A 15,617-nucleotide genomic window follows, 5' to 3' on the forward strand; every position below is an offset into this window, starting at 1 on the left:
GACCACAACAATCTTTAACTATCTTGTTAATACTATAAACCTATTACTATATGGTAAAAGTAAATTTAAACTATCTTGAATGAGAATAGCTTGAAAGTCTAGAGCCAAAGAAAAATTAACTCAATTAACTTATGTCAAAATAGATGTCTGTATTTTATAAGAACCAGACAAGGGATGATTTTTATAGCTTCCTGTTAGTCAGACCAATGATAGACATCATATTCTAAAATAAACTGTTTTTTACAAATGTACGTATATTTAAAGAAAAACTATTCAGAAGGAGGTGAAAGAGTAATGAAGCTTATCTTAATTTTCCTCTGCTTGGATTCTTGATTAATGCTAACAAATTCCCTCTCTACTCTTCTCAAGAAGAAAGCTGACTGAGTCCCTTTCTATTTGCATCAGAAACATCAAGATGCAAGTGAAATGGTAGGCAAATTGCTATCTGTGTAAATTACAAGCTAAAATGGTCCGAAAGTTAATTATTGATGACTTGAAAAACTGAACAGGATGTGAGCATGATTCTCACCACAGATGTCCACTGCTATTCTGAAAACTGCTGGAGTTTTCTAAGTCATCAACAAACACTGTAAGGATGGCTTGGGATGAGAGTGATACAGCAGCTGCAAATCAGTTAAGTGCTAGCAAACTTGTCTTCTCTTATTCCTTTTTAAAGGAGTACTCTGAAATAGGTTAGCTGTCATAATTTTCTCACCTACTGACTCATACTTTAGGGTAGGCCTCCTCTCCCAGTGGTACAGAGAGAACCTCTGCTTCTGATGTCATCTATGGCTGAACAAAAGCACAAGCCATTCTCTCATACTTAGAATGTACTCCCTTCCTTCTCTCTGGTGAGGGCTCAAATCAGGTGCTATAAAACTTTTCTAAATCTCCCCAGGACAAAGTGATCTTTCCTTGCTCTATCATATTCTACTCTGAATTACATTCATATGTATACATGTCACATTCCACAGATTGCAAACTACTTGAGAACAAAGAAATCTGTCATTTCTCATCTTAGTATGGGCAATTTGTTTTGTTTTTTGTTTGTTTTTTGTTTTTGTGTTTGCCCTTCGTTTTTGAAGAAGACCATGACATCAGAAAAATGATGACATGACTTGCACTTGACTTTGTTTCCAGTGAGGGAGGGCTGTGCGATGTTGCCAGCCTCACTTTCTCTTCCTGAGCCATCTGAATCCAGTGACCAGATATTCATCAGGATGACTGGAGATGGCCCAGGATGCAATGGGAGACCTTGGCCTTTTTAGAATGGCCCTGTATGGGCAATAAGTTTCTGGTGAATCAAGTTGAAAAGTTCCCAGTAAATGTAGCTCAGGGTCACTGTGTTTACCTATAGTTCTTCAATCTAGATACAAAGCAGACCTCATGGACTTGGTTTAATAATGAATACACTGACTATGGCAGGAGACATAAAAGAACTGATTTCTACTTCTGAGACTATTTTAGGAAGATTATTTGTACTCTGAACTTATCTTTTTAAAATGTTCAATTAAAATATATCCATATATAGTATAATATTTAAAGATAATATAACATTTATAAAATTATATATATTTAATCAACATTTTATATTGGAATTGCAATACTGTACTCTTCAGTAGCACTATATATATATGAATATAACAAAACAGCATTCATTAGGACAGTTAAATACATTTTTTCTTTTTTTTTAGTTAAATGCATTTTTAAAACACCACCAAGCATCAATAATAAACCATTAAGTGGCAAGAATAAACAAAATAGGACCTAAGAATAAAAACAAAACAGTCACTCTGTAGCATATAAAATGCTTAAAAATGGAGCTTATACAGTTCCCTGCAGCTCAATAATCTCTCAAAATAATATCAGAAGCAGAAATCAGCCCTTATATGTTTCCTGTTAAAATCAGGGCAGTCCCAGGAGGTCTGGTTTGTAGTTAGACTGAAGAGGGAAGTGAATAAAGAGCTATATAGCACCTATCATGTATGAGGCATGGCACTATGGTAAAAGCTTTTTACAGTTATGTTGTCATTTGATCCTCACAACCCTGGGAGATAGGTGTTATTAATATCCCCATTTTATTATTGAGCAAACAGAGATTAAGTGACTTCTCCAGGTTTATATAACCAGTAAGAGTTGAAGCTGTATTTGAACTCAGGTATTCCTGATTTCAGGACCAACATTCTAGCCACGGAGCCACTAGCCTCTTATTAACTATATAGATAATCTCAGTGACTTTAATCTATAAACTTCTTATTTTCTAAGAATTTTAGCTGAAATGATTTAAATTGGCCACCAATTCCAAAATATACAACTGACACTGAGGAAACCTTCTCAAGTCTTTATCATTGTCCCTAGGACCTCAATGGTGTGGTAAGTATCTCTCTAATGCTGTCATCTCAAGCCCTCCTGTTGTTGGAAGAGGTAATTCTGCTCTGGGAAACCAACCTGCTCATGTGCCTTTGGTCTGGGAAAGTGAAATCCAGGGTCTGGCTACATTTGGTAGTCCTCTTTTTAAGCCCTATTCTTCCCTTTGTCAGCTTCTCATACTTTCCTTCATTTTATTTTACAAATCTATTTGTCTCAATTCTTTTCTCTTCTATTCTTTGTCTTTAACCAGCTATAGTACAGAACTGAACCATACTGTTTATTTCTCTTACAGACCGAGATCTGGGGCTATGCTTTCATTTTACACACCAGGAGGGGGAAGTCCAGGAAAACATTCAATAACTTTCCAGAGGTCACGTAGATAGTAAGCTTTAAAAAGAGGATTTAAACTCACAGCCTCTTAACTGTTTATTCAGTGTTCTTTGGCCCAGAGAGGAAAAAAAATCCCCACTAATTTCCTGTAAATTCCACCAACACCTGGAGAATCAAACTCATGTATTAAGCAGTTCTGAATTAACCCCTGACACAGCCGAGAAATCAATAATCTACAAGTGCTTTAAAAGAAGGCACACGCTCTTACTACATTTCTCCCCCCACCCCATGCACACACCAGGCTTGTGACATATTTTTTTATGTGACTGAAACTCAATTGTGTTTTTTGCCTAAAATCAAAACAATGTCTATTGTCTGAATACTCTTCTTTTGAATTTAATGTTCCCCATGGTATCTTTTAATCAGTCTTTAAAAAAGCATCCATTATTTTAAAAGCAAATTTTATAGGTTTTCATTTCTTTACAGGGAAGGAAAAAATAAATACAATAAGAATGGAAATGGAAAAAAAGGTTAATAATATAGGTCTTTAAGGAAGTAGTTTTAAATTGTCTAGGGAGAGGAACAGAAGTTTAATAGATTAGTGAATTTATCCTCTTACCTATGTAGTTGAATATATTCTCTGGGTCTGTTAAGCAGGTGAAGGAATCTGTCAACAATCTTGTTTTTTCCTACACCCTGTAATTAACCAGAAAAATGTAATAAAGTGTTTTTAATATTTAAGGTCTGTCAGAAAGCAAAGTTTTTCTATATTACAATCCTTTTGGAAAATACATACTTCATATATTTCTAATAATCAATTACACCAGCAACATAAGCAGGAAGTTTTTCTATAGCAAACCCAATAATATACATGTAACCTAGGAATTTCACCCCTTTCACCTTCATTTTGTTGCTTTACCTTTTTCTGAAGGGCTGTATACACATTTGTGATTTCAGTGGTCTAGGGAAGTCCTCGGTGAGCATATTCCCTCTACAGAGACAGACTGGCACTCTGTCTGCAATTTATGGATTAGAGAGCTTCCTAGGCCACAAAGACGTTGTGATTCGCCTAGGGTGACACAGCACAAATGGAACAGAGGTGGACCATGAAACCAGGACATTCTGACTCAAAGGCTGGCTCTCTATCCACTACGTTATCCACACTGGCTCACTTGCTGCTCTAATTTGAACAAAAAAAATCTATCATATGGAATTTGGTAGTTCCTATATTTCATTTCAGGTTCTAAACAATAGTCGTTGTGTAGGTATTAACTACTTTAAGCAAATACAGCCTCAGGGGAATTAAGTGAACATCTCATAGGAGTCGTTCTAATCAGTGTTCCTGCCAAAATATAAAACCTTCAAAGTACTGTTTTCAGTTATAAAAGTATTAACTATCATGATGTTTTTCTTTTTCAACATTTTACCTTTATTCCCACATCTTATTCCAAACTTTCAAAACCTGGAAAGATAAAAGCGTAACCTATATTCAAAAAAAAAAAGACTATATATTCTTTCTAGACCTACTCTTATTTCCTTACCACATGCAGATGCAAAGAAGGTGCTATTTTTTTTGCAGGAAACAGAAAGGAGTGGATTAAAAATGGAATCCACCTCCTTGCTATTTTCCATTTTCAAAGTTCCAACCTTAGATGTAGAATATAGCTGATGAAAGGTGGGATTTTAACAAGTAGGTATGCATGGCCATGGCAGAAGATGGGATCTCAGGATACACTCAGAAGCTAGGTTCTGTCTGCTAACTGATAACTAATGCTTTTTTCTAAAGGAAACTATTTATATGAAATCTCCCTTAAAACAAAGTAAGTTTTCTGTATTTAGGTTCTCAACTTAGAAAGGTCCCTCAAATCTTGGGAAATCTTTTAGGAACAAAGTTTTTAGAAGCAGAAAATGTGCCATGACCACTTCACTAAAAACTACCTGGAAATTTTAGTTATTTGATAAATCACTATCCTTAAAAGGTATAGGTAATGAAAGATTATTCCTAATTATGGGCAAAAAAATTATACTGCAGTAAAAGGAAAGTACAGATTTGAAGTTTTACTTCTTCATGATAGTTATGGCTCCTTTTCAATCAGGAGATTTTTTTTGATGGAATTATGATCTTAGGGAACTAGCTACTGATGAATTTAAATATAGATGAAGAGAAATATAAAAGTTCTGGAACAACAAGAGATTTTTGGATAGCATTTAGTTTATAGTTTAGGGTATACCTCTTCCTGCCTCCCATTTCAAAGACATGAAAACTGCAGGCCAGGGAAGTCCTGGACTGGTCCAAGGTCACACACCTAATCAGTGGCTGGGATCACACTGCTTACCCTACTACTATACCTAATTCAGTCTGTACCCTTTAGATTAGGAATGACTCCCTGCCAAGGTCTACTATGGTCCAGACTCTGAACTGAGCCACTAAGAGGTAAATTCTTTAGTGAATTTTAATTTATTGTTCAATCTATAACGAGTCCCAAGAGAGAAAGAATAATACTGTCACTGATAAAAATGGGGAGCTTTGGTGAGATTCCTAATCTCAGGTAACAGTAACCTTTTCTTTTAAAAAAAAATTTTATTACTAATATTTTCTCCATTACTTTCTTTTAAAAAAATTTAGAATTACATTTTTTCCCAGTTACATGTAAAAACAATTTTTAACATTTGTTTTTAAAACTCTAAGTTCCAGGTAGCTGTGAGCTCTCCCACCCAGAATGCACTCGCCTCCCCCCTGCCTCCAGATGTGGTGCCACCTCCTCTCTCTCTTAAGGGTTTAAACCTGCCACTTCAAAGTTTGCCATGGAGGATGACATTGCTGCTCTCGTTGTTGACAATGGCTCTGGCATGTGCAAAGCTGGCTTTGCCGGAGATGATGCCCCTCAGGCCGTCTTCCCCTCCATTGCTGGGCGCCCCAGGCATCAGGGTGTGATGGTGGGTATGGGCCAGAAAGACAGCTACGTGGGGGATGAGGCCCAGAGCAACAGAGGTATTCTGACCCTGAAGTAACCCACTGAACCCTAGATTGCTAAAAGGGAGTCATGTATAAAACAACAGACACAGTTACAAAGTATTTCTGGGAAATAGGTGCAAATTGCAAAAAGTTCTAGGTTAATTGTGGTCTACTATGTAGATCGTCAACATTGGGAATTTGTGAAGTCAAGAAAAATGCATAAACTCAGGGCACGTATGAATTGTTCTGACATAAGTACAGCTTCCCACTTTAAGGATTCTTTTAACCTTGGCAGCAGTGGCAAATAGATTAAGTTTGAATCAATAAGAAAAAGGGTGGAGAATGAGTCAGTTTCTACCTTTCACCTATAGAAGCTGCTGAACTACCAGAATCGAGAATAAAGCTTATAAACTCTATAAAATATGAAGAGCAATTGATGATTTTATCTTTCAGAGATCTTTAAATATTTAAATAACACAACTGTTTCAAAATAATTTCAACTGTAGTATAGCATCATAAAAAAAGAAAATCCTATCTGCATGTGAAATATGACCAAGTTACACAAAGTATGTTGCAGTAAATAGAAAAAATGAAAATAGATATATTTAGCTAAGCAAACTGTGTACTAATATTCCAGTTAAACTAAATTAAATAAAGGCATCAGAAAAAAACAAACCATATCGCATAAAATGCCTTTTTGGGTCTATCTGAAGTTAAGGCAGAAAAGCGTTTAAGAGGAAAAGAGAACATCATTACTCAGAGACTAAGATTAGGCAATGGATGAAGATAACCTAAATAATTTCCAGAAACTGCTTATACAATTTATCAAAATTCCTAATAATTGATGAGAAAAGGAGCCCATGCAGAGCACTTTCACCTGTGGTGAATTTCCCAAAGTGGAGTAACTGCTTAGTTCTGCTAACCCTTGTCATCTCTAACACTTTGATTTGTTTGGAATGATTCTTGGAGCTGATTCATTGTTACCATGCTTAAAAGACTTTTCCTTATTTTTGTGTCATACACTGATTTCCACACTAGAAAGTTTCTATATAAATTAAACTTTGTTGATGCTTAGTTGTTTTCAGCTATGTCCAATTCTTCATGAGCCCTTGTGGGTTTTGTTTTGTCTTTTTGGCAAAGATGCTAGAGCAGTTTGCCATTTCCTTCTCCAACTCATTTTACAGATGAGGAAAGTGAGGCTGAGAGAGTTTGGGACTTGCCTAGGATCATACATCTAGGAAGACTGAGGCAGGATTAGAATGCAGATCTTCCTGACTCAAGATCCAGCAGTCTACTCACTGTGCCATCAAGCTGCCAATACAGTAGAAAGTGATTAAAGCAGTGCTTTCTGGGACTGCTATTTGCATTCACAGTTCAGAAGATATGATGGGACAAGAATAAGTAAAATAACAAATACAAAAATATGAAGAATAGGTACTGGAAAAACCATTTAGTAAGAAAAGCAGAACATGGCTCATTACTTAGTGGTAAAGGAGTGGATTGATAAGGACAAAAAAAACCTTTGTGATTTATAGTGAAAGAGAAATTAATTATAAAAAGTCACTCAAATAACTAGCTAATAATTAGTGAGATTGTAAAAGGAATATTGGCTTAAAAAGTTGGTAAAATCTAAGACATTATTTTACTGGAATGAAAGTGGTTTAAAAATTGTTATTTATTATTAGAAACAGTCACTTAAAAAGTAAATTTAAATTACTTCAATGTTTTACATCACTGAAGTATAAAGTTTACATTTTTGTCATATATTAGGAATTATACGGTAATCTGTAAACAGATATGCTTCTACTAAGAATCAACGTATTTATTTTTAAAAATTCTTCCTGTGTGTGTTCTGTAATACAATAAACTTCAAATTACCACACAGGAAAATAAAACATTAGACACATTAGATGAGCTGTGCTCGTTAACTAGTAAAACCTGTCTATTACAAGAGTAAGTCAAGGAAGGAAAAGTATTCTGATTACAAAGAAAAAAGCTATAGCCCCAACTAAAAATGTAAGGAAAAACTCTTATTTTTCAAATGTGCATATTTAATGAAATCAAATGGGAAGCATTGAAGGAAGAAAGAGAAAGGCAGAGTGTTTATTTTGGAGGAAGCATTTGGGGGAAAGGAAAAGGACTTTCCCCAGGAAAAATGACCATTTCTTCTCTTTTCCCTTGCAGTTTGCATGAAATAAATAGAAAGCAATGCTATGATCAGGAACAGCATGAAACTCCTAATTTGTATGAAGGCCTAAGTGCTGCTGTAATCACAGCGGGTGGAAGATAATATGTACTCTTCTGTTGCTATGGTTCTCTGATATTTACCAGGATAATGAGGCTGCCATCTGAGGTGTGATTTAGGGGTGATCCTGCATTCCTATTTTGCCCAAAGGTAGTAGCAGTGCTTGACTTCCTGGAAAGGCCACGTTCCAGGCCATCAACCCCATGGCAGGAGGTTATTTCATGGGACAAAGGAGAAGAGAACTTTGAACATTACTTTGATGAAAGAAGATACATGATACTAGACTTTTTTTCTAATTCAATATTTTCTCACATGATCTATAAAGCCTGTAAAGGTTTTAGCTGCCCAGCACATGTGAATCTCAATCAATGTTGCAGATTCCCAGAAAGGATGGTGTTATCTCTGAGGAGAAGGTGTGGCTAGGTTTAAAATACCTCAGTCAATAGTGGCTCTTTCTATAGAATTCCCTCATTCTACATGTTACCATGGCTAATAGAGAAACCTTACCAAGCACATTTAAATTTACAACTTTAACACTGTTTAGAAAGCTTCTTCCAGGGCTTTCTGCCAGTGCCTAGTTTGCAAACAGACAACAAAGTAGTCTATATCCATCTAATGGCAGCTTCATTTTTAAAGAGCATTCATTATCATTTGAAACAAACTACCAACAGCTTATTTTACAGAATCTATGCTATTTAAGGGCAGGGCAATTTCATTTCTGGCTAGCACAGTGCCTCACACACCAAAACATAGGAATAAGGACTAGACTTCACTGATCTATGGGATTTCCTCAACAAATGAAGGTCTCAGCCCCTTTTCTGCAACTTAGTCTTGGAGACTGCTTAGAACAGAGCTGTCCCATACCAGGCCTCCAGGCTTCATAGGGCCCACAACACTCCTAAGTATAGCCCAAAATAGATTACAATGTAATTGGGAAATGTTTAACAAAATAAATAAAAATACAACAAATCACATTTTAGAATCAAGTCAATATGCTGCCTGCAGAGATCTTTATGCATTGATCAGTAGCCCCCACTTCTGTTGGGGTTAGACAGCACTGGCCTAGAACACTCAAAGTGTGCTATGGTGACTGGCCAAGGGTCACACAGTCAGTATGTCTGACGTGGGCCAGGAACCCAAGGTCTTTCTGATTCCCAGGCCCAGTATCTATCTACTACACCCTAATATGGCTTTTGGTCTCACAGACAGTAGGTAAGTACTTAATAAAGGCTTGCAGATTCACAGTTGAATATTAGTCAGGTATCCAAAGCTTCCTTCCCAGGTAGATTTCTGAGTGATAAACATTTAATATTTGACAAAGAAAATGAGTACTACTGAACATGTATAATGGTTCACTGTACTGAAAAAAGAATCATATAAAGAGATTTTGCATTTTTGTGCTTCCAGATGGCTGTCACTTTATATGTAAATGATATTCTCATAATAGGAACTTAATGTCAGAAATCCTAAACCACTCCTCCCCTCCTTTGCTTTTTTTGGTTTGTTTCTTCTTTCAGATGACTAAGGAGGCTAATTGTGGGAAGAAGGTAGAAAGAAAGAAAGATTCAGAATCAAGAAGAGAGAAGAAATGAACCAGGGCACAGTCCTCTACCCCTCAACCCCTAACCTGGTCTCATGGCAGGAACAATTGGCTTGGATCTGGATGTTATAAAAATTTCTCTACAGTTAATTGGGGATATTTCCGAAAGCCTTGTTCTTACTCTTACACATAAAAACAAGATAGTAAAATCTCCAGTACCTCCATCATCTCATCTCATTTTCCCTCTCATAGTGGTGTGTTGAAAATAGTTTCCTACTCCTACAGTAGAGCATGCAGAATCTGAAAGAAAGCTAGGCAGCAAGTCAAGTGAGAACCAGGACAGGTAAATAGATGCTCTGCTTACCACTCCAGACTGCAAAAGACATGTTTAGGAAAATGTTAAGCCTGACCCATATAGTAATATTTCTCTATTTGATCCCACTGTTAACGATGCCAAGTCTATGCTCTTATTTGCACATAACAGTATCTGTTTAAGCAGGATATTTTGTTGATTACTCCAGATGGGAAGCAGCACCAGAACTGCAACCCATATCCAAGTATGGGCAATACAACAGAATCCTTACCCCTGTGCCAGCAAAGGAAGCCCTGTAATCTCCTTAGGAACAGCTGTCTGATCCTCTTACTGTCTTGGGCTGAGAGGTCCAAAAACCGCCACTGTGACCACAAATTCAGTCACTCTGAAGGCCTACTGCTGGTTTGTTGGCAACAGCCTGCACTGAATCATATTCCATTCTTACCCTGGCACAACAGACATATCCTGCTGATCTTCTAAGTTGTCCTGGGCTAGAAAATTATTTCACCCCATCATTTTATAGATTCTACTGCTCCAGAATTTGTTTTGAGGTATTATGTAAAGTTGTTTGAAGGGGTTCTGGGGAGAACTCTGGAGAATCCCTCCCTGCCTTTTCTCCACTATCCTGGCTCTGTATTACTACCTTATAAATAACAGAAAAACCAAAAACCCTCCCAGAAGTTTAAAACAATTCTGAGCCTAGGGTTTATTAAAAACATTTGGTCAGTTGTGTGTATTTTTAAAAATCCAAATGCCTGGAGGTTTTGCTTATCTGCCAACCACCTAAATCTGACTAGATTTTTTATGAAGTTAACTTGGTATATGTTCCATTTAAGGTGAGGTAACATGTAAAAATTAACTTCTCTATGTTATCATGAGAATCTGCTGGAAATATGAGTAGAAAATGAAGTAAGCTAGACTTTACTTTGTATTAGCATCATTGGTTCACAGAGCAAGATGGAAGAGATGTATTTGTTTGTTTTCAGGAAGTTAAGGCTGCGCTGAAGTGAGCCCCTCATCTCACCCAGCGACAATCACCATCACAAGCAGCCATCAGGTAGTGGTCTGAACATCGATCTACAGTCTAATCATTACTTAATTCTATCCTCGTCAGGGAGGACAGGGAGGTCACTGACATTATGGGGAGACAGGGTCCTCAACTCATTCTCCTAAAGGCCTTCCAGAGCTTTCGTATCCTGAGCTCTTGATCGTGCAGCTCCTTTCAGTGCCCATCCTCCTAAGGTCTGGCGTCTTCAGTCAATCCAACCCTTACCATTGACCAAACCTACCTTTCACTGCCTCTCTACTCTCAGCCTCCATGTTGAATCCACTTTCAGTCACTTCATATGGCTACCAGGATAAATATCGTCAATTTTTAAAGAAGAGATTTGGCCTATGTGGTAACGGATGTTATCGTGGGGAACAAGGCCCAAGTTTGCATCTGCCAAAAGATTTGCTTCAGGAGAACCAGGGCAATGTCTATGCATCTTTCTGTCCATCCTAGTACCTCTATCTTGTGAGTCAAAATAGAGATTTGTGAGTTTTGGAGCTGAAAGACCTATTCTGGTACCCTCAGCCTAGAAATAAGGCCTACAGGTAAAAGGGACTTATTAAGGTTTACACATTATTAAGTAACAATGACAGGTCCTCTGACTCCAAATTCAGTGTTTTTCTCTATATCACGCTGCACAGCAGTCTTGTTATAATGTAAAGGTACCCATGAAGAGCAGTGTGGCACAAGTTGTCATGACAGCCTGATTTCAAATCTTGCCATTGATACCTACTAAAAAAGATGACCATGGATGAGTTCAGCTTCAATTTCCTTATCTGGAGGGAAAATAATCCATGCAACACCTATCTCATCAGGTTATTGTTAGGATCCAATGAAATCATGTATGAAAAATATTTGAGAAGCCTTGAAGTACATATATGTCTATTATCATAATAGAAATACAATTTTTGTTTTTGAGAATCAAGTGCTATTGGGATGACAGCACTAGGCTGTTTCCCTAGGATTCATTAATATGGTCTTCTGTATGTTTTCAGAAACTCCTGAAACTCATCTGCTTTCAAGGAAAAGTATGTGTTTTACATACAATCTGATGTTTCTCAAAGGAGTTTCCTGGATGGTGCCTGTCTCTATGTTGGGGCTCTACACATGAAGATTCTGGGGTTCTTTAAGGGCTCTCTAGAATAAATACTTAAACACAATACTTGTTTTGGCTCTAAATTTTAAAGAGCAAAAAAATCTCCATAAGAATCATCATACGGAGAACAATCAGAGATAACCACAGTTGCTTAAACTCACCTGGTTACCAACCAATAGCAGATGCTCTCCCAGAAGAAAGTCTTTGAGCATATCTTCCATCAGTATCATGTGCTAAAGAAAGAAAGCAAACCAACTTCAAGTTAATGATGAATTATGGGATCTTTTAATTAGTATGAAAATTACTTTAAGGACAACTGAACAGAAGTTATATAACAGGTTCCAAAAATTTATTAAAAAGATGAATAGAACTTTTAGATGTAAGCAAATAAATAAATCACATATTACAGTCATTAGTAAAGGTTTATAACCAATGAGGGTACAAATTTTGAAAATTTCAAAAATTCTATTCATACAACATTACATTAATTGAGCAAGACAAGTTTTCTAAGAAGTTTAAGTTCTTAAATTATGTAGACAGTATGACTATTAAAAATACCAACTATTCTAAAAGTACAACATCCTCATTTAGAATTCACCAAATCACTTGGGATTTAATATTATGTTAATTTTTGAGAATTATCTTTGACAAAGACACCTGCACTAAAGAGACTAAATGTTTACTAAAATGCACATTCACTTTTTCAAATTGTGACACAGTAATTATTATAAAATTCAACCTTTTGTTCTGAATAAATTCTCCCTCAGGAGAAATCCTACATCTTATCACCATGTACTGAAAACAAGTCCTCAGTAAACAGGTTAGGCTGGGTCATTAGATACTGTATCATAACATGTAATCTCCCCTTCCCTATCCCCTTTTCGCTTTTCTTAAAAATTAATAATTCCTTCACCAACACTGAATATACTAAAATGCTTCACTTACATACTTTAATCAATGATTTCTTCACTAATACTGGGCATGGTGAGATGTTCCATTCAGATACTTCAATTATCCAGCCTTATTACATGTTACTTTCATCCACACACACTACCAATCAGCCAAACTGGCCTTCTCACTGTTCTCATACTGACCCTCATATACCATCTTCATGCCTTTACACTGACTGTCACCCATGCCTGGACTCTCCCCTCATTTCTCTCTCATAAGCCCTACTCTACTTCATGCATCAACTCAAGCACAAGTATCATCGTTTAACATGAATTACCTTGTGTCTACTCTCTTTGGACCCTTCTGAAAACATGCTGGCTCTTCCAGCTTGACTTGAAGTTCTGTTTCATGCCTTCCTTGTCATCCTCACTGTCTAGCACACACTAGGCCCTTCAAAATGCTTCTTGACTGATGAAATTAAGAGGAAAGTGCTATTATCTACACAGAGAATAGTCTTTACAAAAATTATAGCCCCTCCACACATTTTGATTTTAGGTGCCCAGACTTTTGGTACTCATCCTCTCTGAATTTAACAAGGTTAGAAAACTCAGAAAATATATACAATGTATCACTAAAACCACACTTAGCAGAACCCAGCTGAGCTCATACTGTACTCCACTAATAGAGCCACTGAAAATCAAGGATCACCCTTCTTCCATATGAGTCACTGAGGTACAGCTTTAGCAGAAGATTCATTTGTAAAGATACAAAAGATGATGTGGTTATTTTTTAAAGACTTCCTTAATTTTTAAAAAGCATATGCTTGCACAAATGGCAATTAGTGTTTCAAACTCTTAATCACCCACACCAAAGGAAAAATTTTCTTAAACATTATTGCCTTTTTGGTTGATTGGCTAATTATCAAGATTTATTGGAAACAGCTAAAAAAATGGGGCATAAGACAATTCCTGGGCCAACTTAAATTTAAAAGTCAAACACTTAAATGGCACATATTTAAAACACTTTTTAGTATTTTAAATACTATTTGGTGCCTTATGGAATTTTTTCCTACATATAAATTCTCATTAAGCCCCTACCATTCCATTCTCCTCTCTCATAGCAAATGATCTCTCCTCCTACTTGCTCAAAAAGAGGATTTATTCATACCTTTTGTTTTTACATCAAACATTTTTACATCAAACACCATGCCCAACATGTTGCATATTGAGCACTTCCTTGTCACAAGGAAAAAACAGCTACGTATATACAGTATAATTTCTGCTTTTGACAAAGTAGGTGACATTTTGTGCAGAGACTCATCTTCCAGGAAAGTGAATAAAAATGAGGGTACCTACCATGAACTGACTCATCAACAACTCGCAACACATGGGTTTAAATTTCTTTTAGCAAACAAGTGCAGCATGGACTATGGAAGCAGGAAGATAGTGGTATAAATTTTGGGTTCAACCATACTGACAGGCTGTGTAATATCACCCATCCCAGGGAAATCTCTTCACATTTCTACGACTTAGTTTCTTCATCTATAAATGAAGGGGTTTCTAAATCTATAACATCCAAGGCAACAGACAAGGTACTGGAGACAGAAAGCCCAAACTAAAAACAGTCCTTCCCCTCAAGGAACTTACATTATACTGGGAGCAATACAAGATGTCTGCAAATGAGTAAATTCAAGAACTTGAAGAGGGAGAGAGAATAGTATCTTGGTGGGTTAGGAAAAGTTTTGTTTATGAGGAGATGCCTGGGCAGGGCCTAGGAGAGGAATTCTTAACAAGTAGTACATGAACCCAAAAGGAGTCCATCGAGAGGTTACAGGGAGTCTCTGAAATTGGACGGGAAAATAATCACATTTATTTTTACTACCTCTAAGTGAAATTTAGCAGTTCCTACCATTCAAATATGAATAAAAAAACCCCACATTATCCTGAATGATCCATAGGCTTCACCAAAGGGTTCATGATACAAATATTAAGAATCTCTGGTGTAGCAGAAGGTCAGAATTCTATAAGGTGGAAGGGAGGAAGGCATGGAAAATATGAGGGATATGGTATGAATAGAAGCAGGAGATAGATTAAGTTTGGAGAACAATCAGTAGGCTAATGTAATCTGGAAGGATTATGTGGATATGAATAATACTAAATAAGTCTATAAAGATAGGTGAAAGTATGATTTGAAAGAGCTTTAAATGCTAAGCTAAAAAGTTTGTATTTTGTATAATACAAAAGTTTGTAGAGGCAAAAAAGAGCTACTGAGGATTTTTAAGGAGGATGCTCTGACCTGTGCTTTTTCGGAGGGGAGCAGAGTGGGGACCTAGCCCTATGATTTCATTGGGGTAATAATCTTATGTGAGAAAACTCCTATCAAAGCAAATCACTTTGGCAACTTTATAGGCTGAGAGATATCTGAGAGTTATATAATTGCCCAGGGTCACTGACTAGTATACATTAGAAGTATGATTGAATTTAGGTCTTCCTGACCTCAAAGTCACTTCTATATAGGCTAGATACCCCACACCATCTAAGACTTATGCAACAGTATGGCCCATGGAGACAGAGGACAATGGAAGCAGGGAGACCAAGGCAAAAGGTAATGATGGTCTTTAGGCTATATATAAAGGTAAGAAAAAAGAGGACTTCTTAGGTTATTTAATCATCTTGTATCACAGTACTGATGACAAGCTCACACAAAAACCTAACATTGAGATAACTGTGGGTCACACATCAATTTCTTTTGTAGAATGGATGAAGTAGAGAAGCTCTGCATTGGACCCTTAATATTCAATCAACATATACTTTAATATTCATTGA

At 36.7% G+C, this 15,617-nt stretch overlaps 1 protein-coding gene across 2 annotated transcripts in view; it reads right to left on the reverse strand.

Annotated features, from left to right (window-relative positions):
* VWA8 (von Willebrand factor A domain containing 8) overlaps positions 1-15,617 on the reverse strand; it is a 442,786-nt gene that overhangs the window by 225,758 nt on the left and 201,411 nt on the right. For both annotated transcript variants that reach the window (XM_072617119.1, XM_072617120.1), the window contains 2 exons: positions 12,063-12,134; positions 3,320-3,396 (listed from right to left, as the gene is read on the reverse strand). In XM_072617119.1, coding sequence (XP_072473220.1) covers positions 3,320-3,396; positions 12,063-12,134 — 149 coding nt within the window. The remainder of the gene's footprint in view (positions 1-3,319; positions 3,397-12,062; positions 12,135-15,617) is intronic.

Source organism: Notamacropus eugenii, chromosome 6 (assembly GCF_028372415.1).
Source record: "Notamacropus eugenii isolate mMacEug1 chromosome 6, mMacEug1.pri_v2, whole genome shotgun sequence".
Lineage (NCBI taxonomy): Eukaryota > Metazoa > Chordata > Mammalia > Diprotodontia > Macropodidae > Notamacropus > Notamacropus eugenii.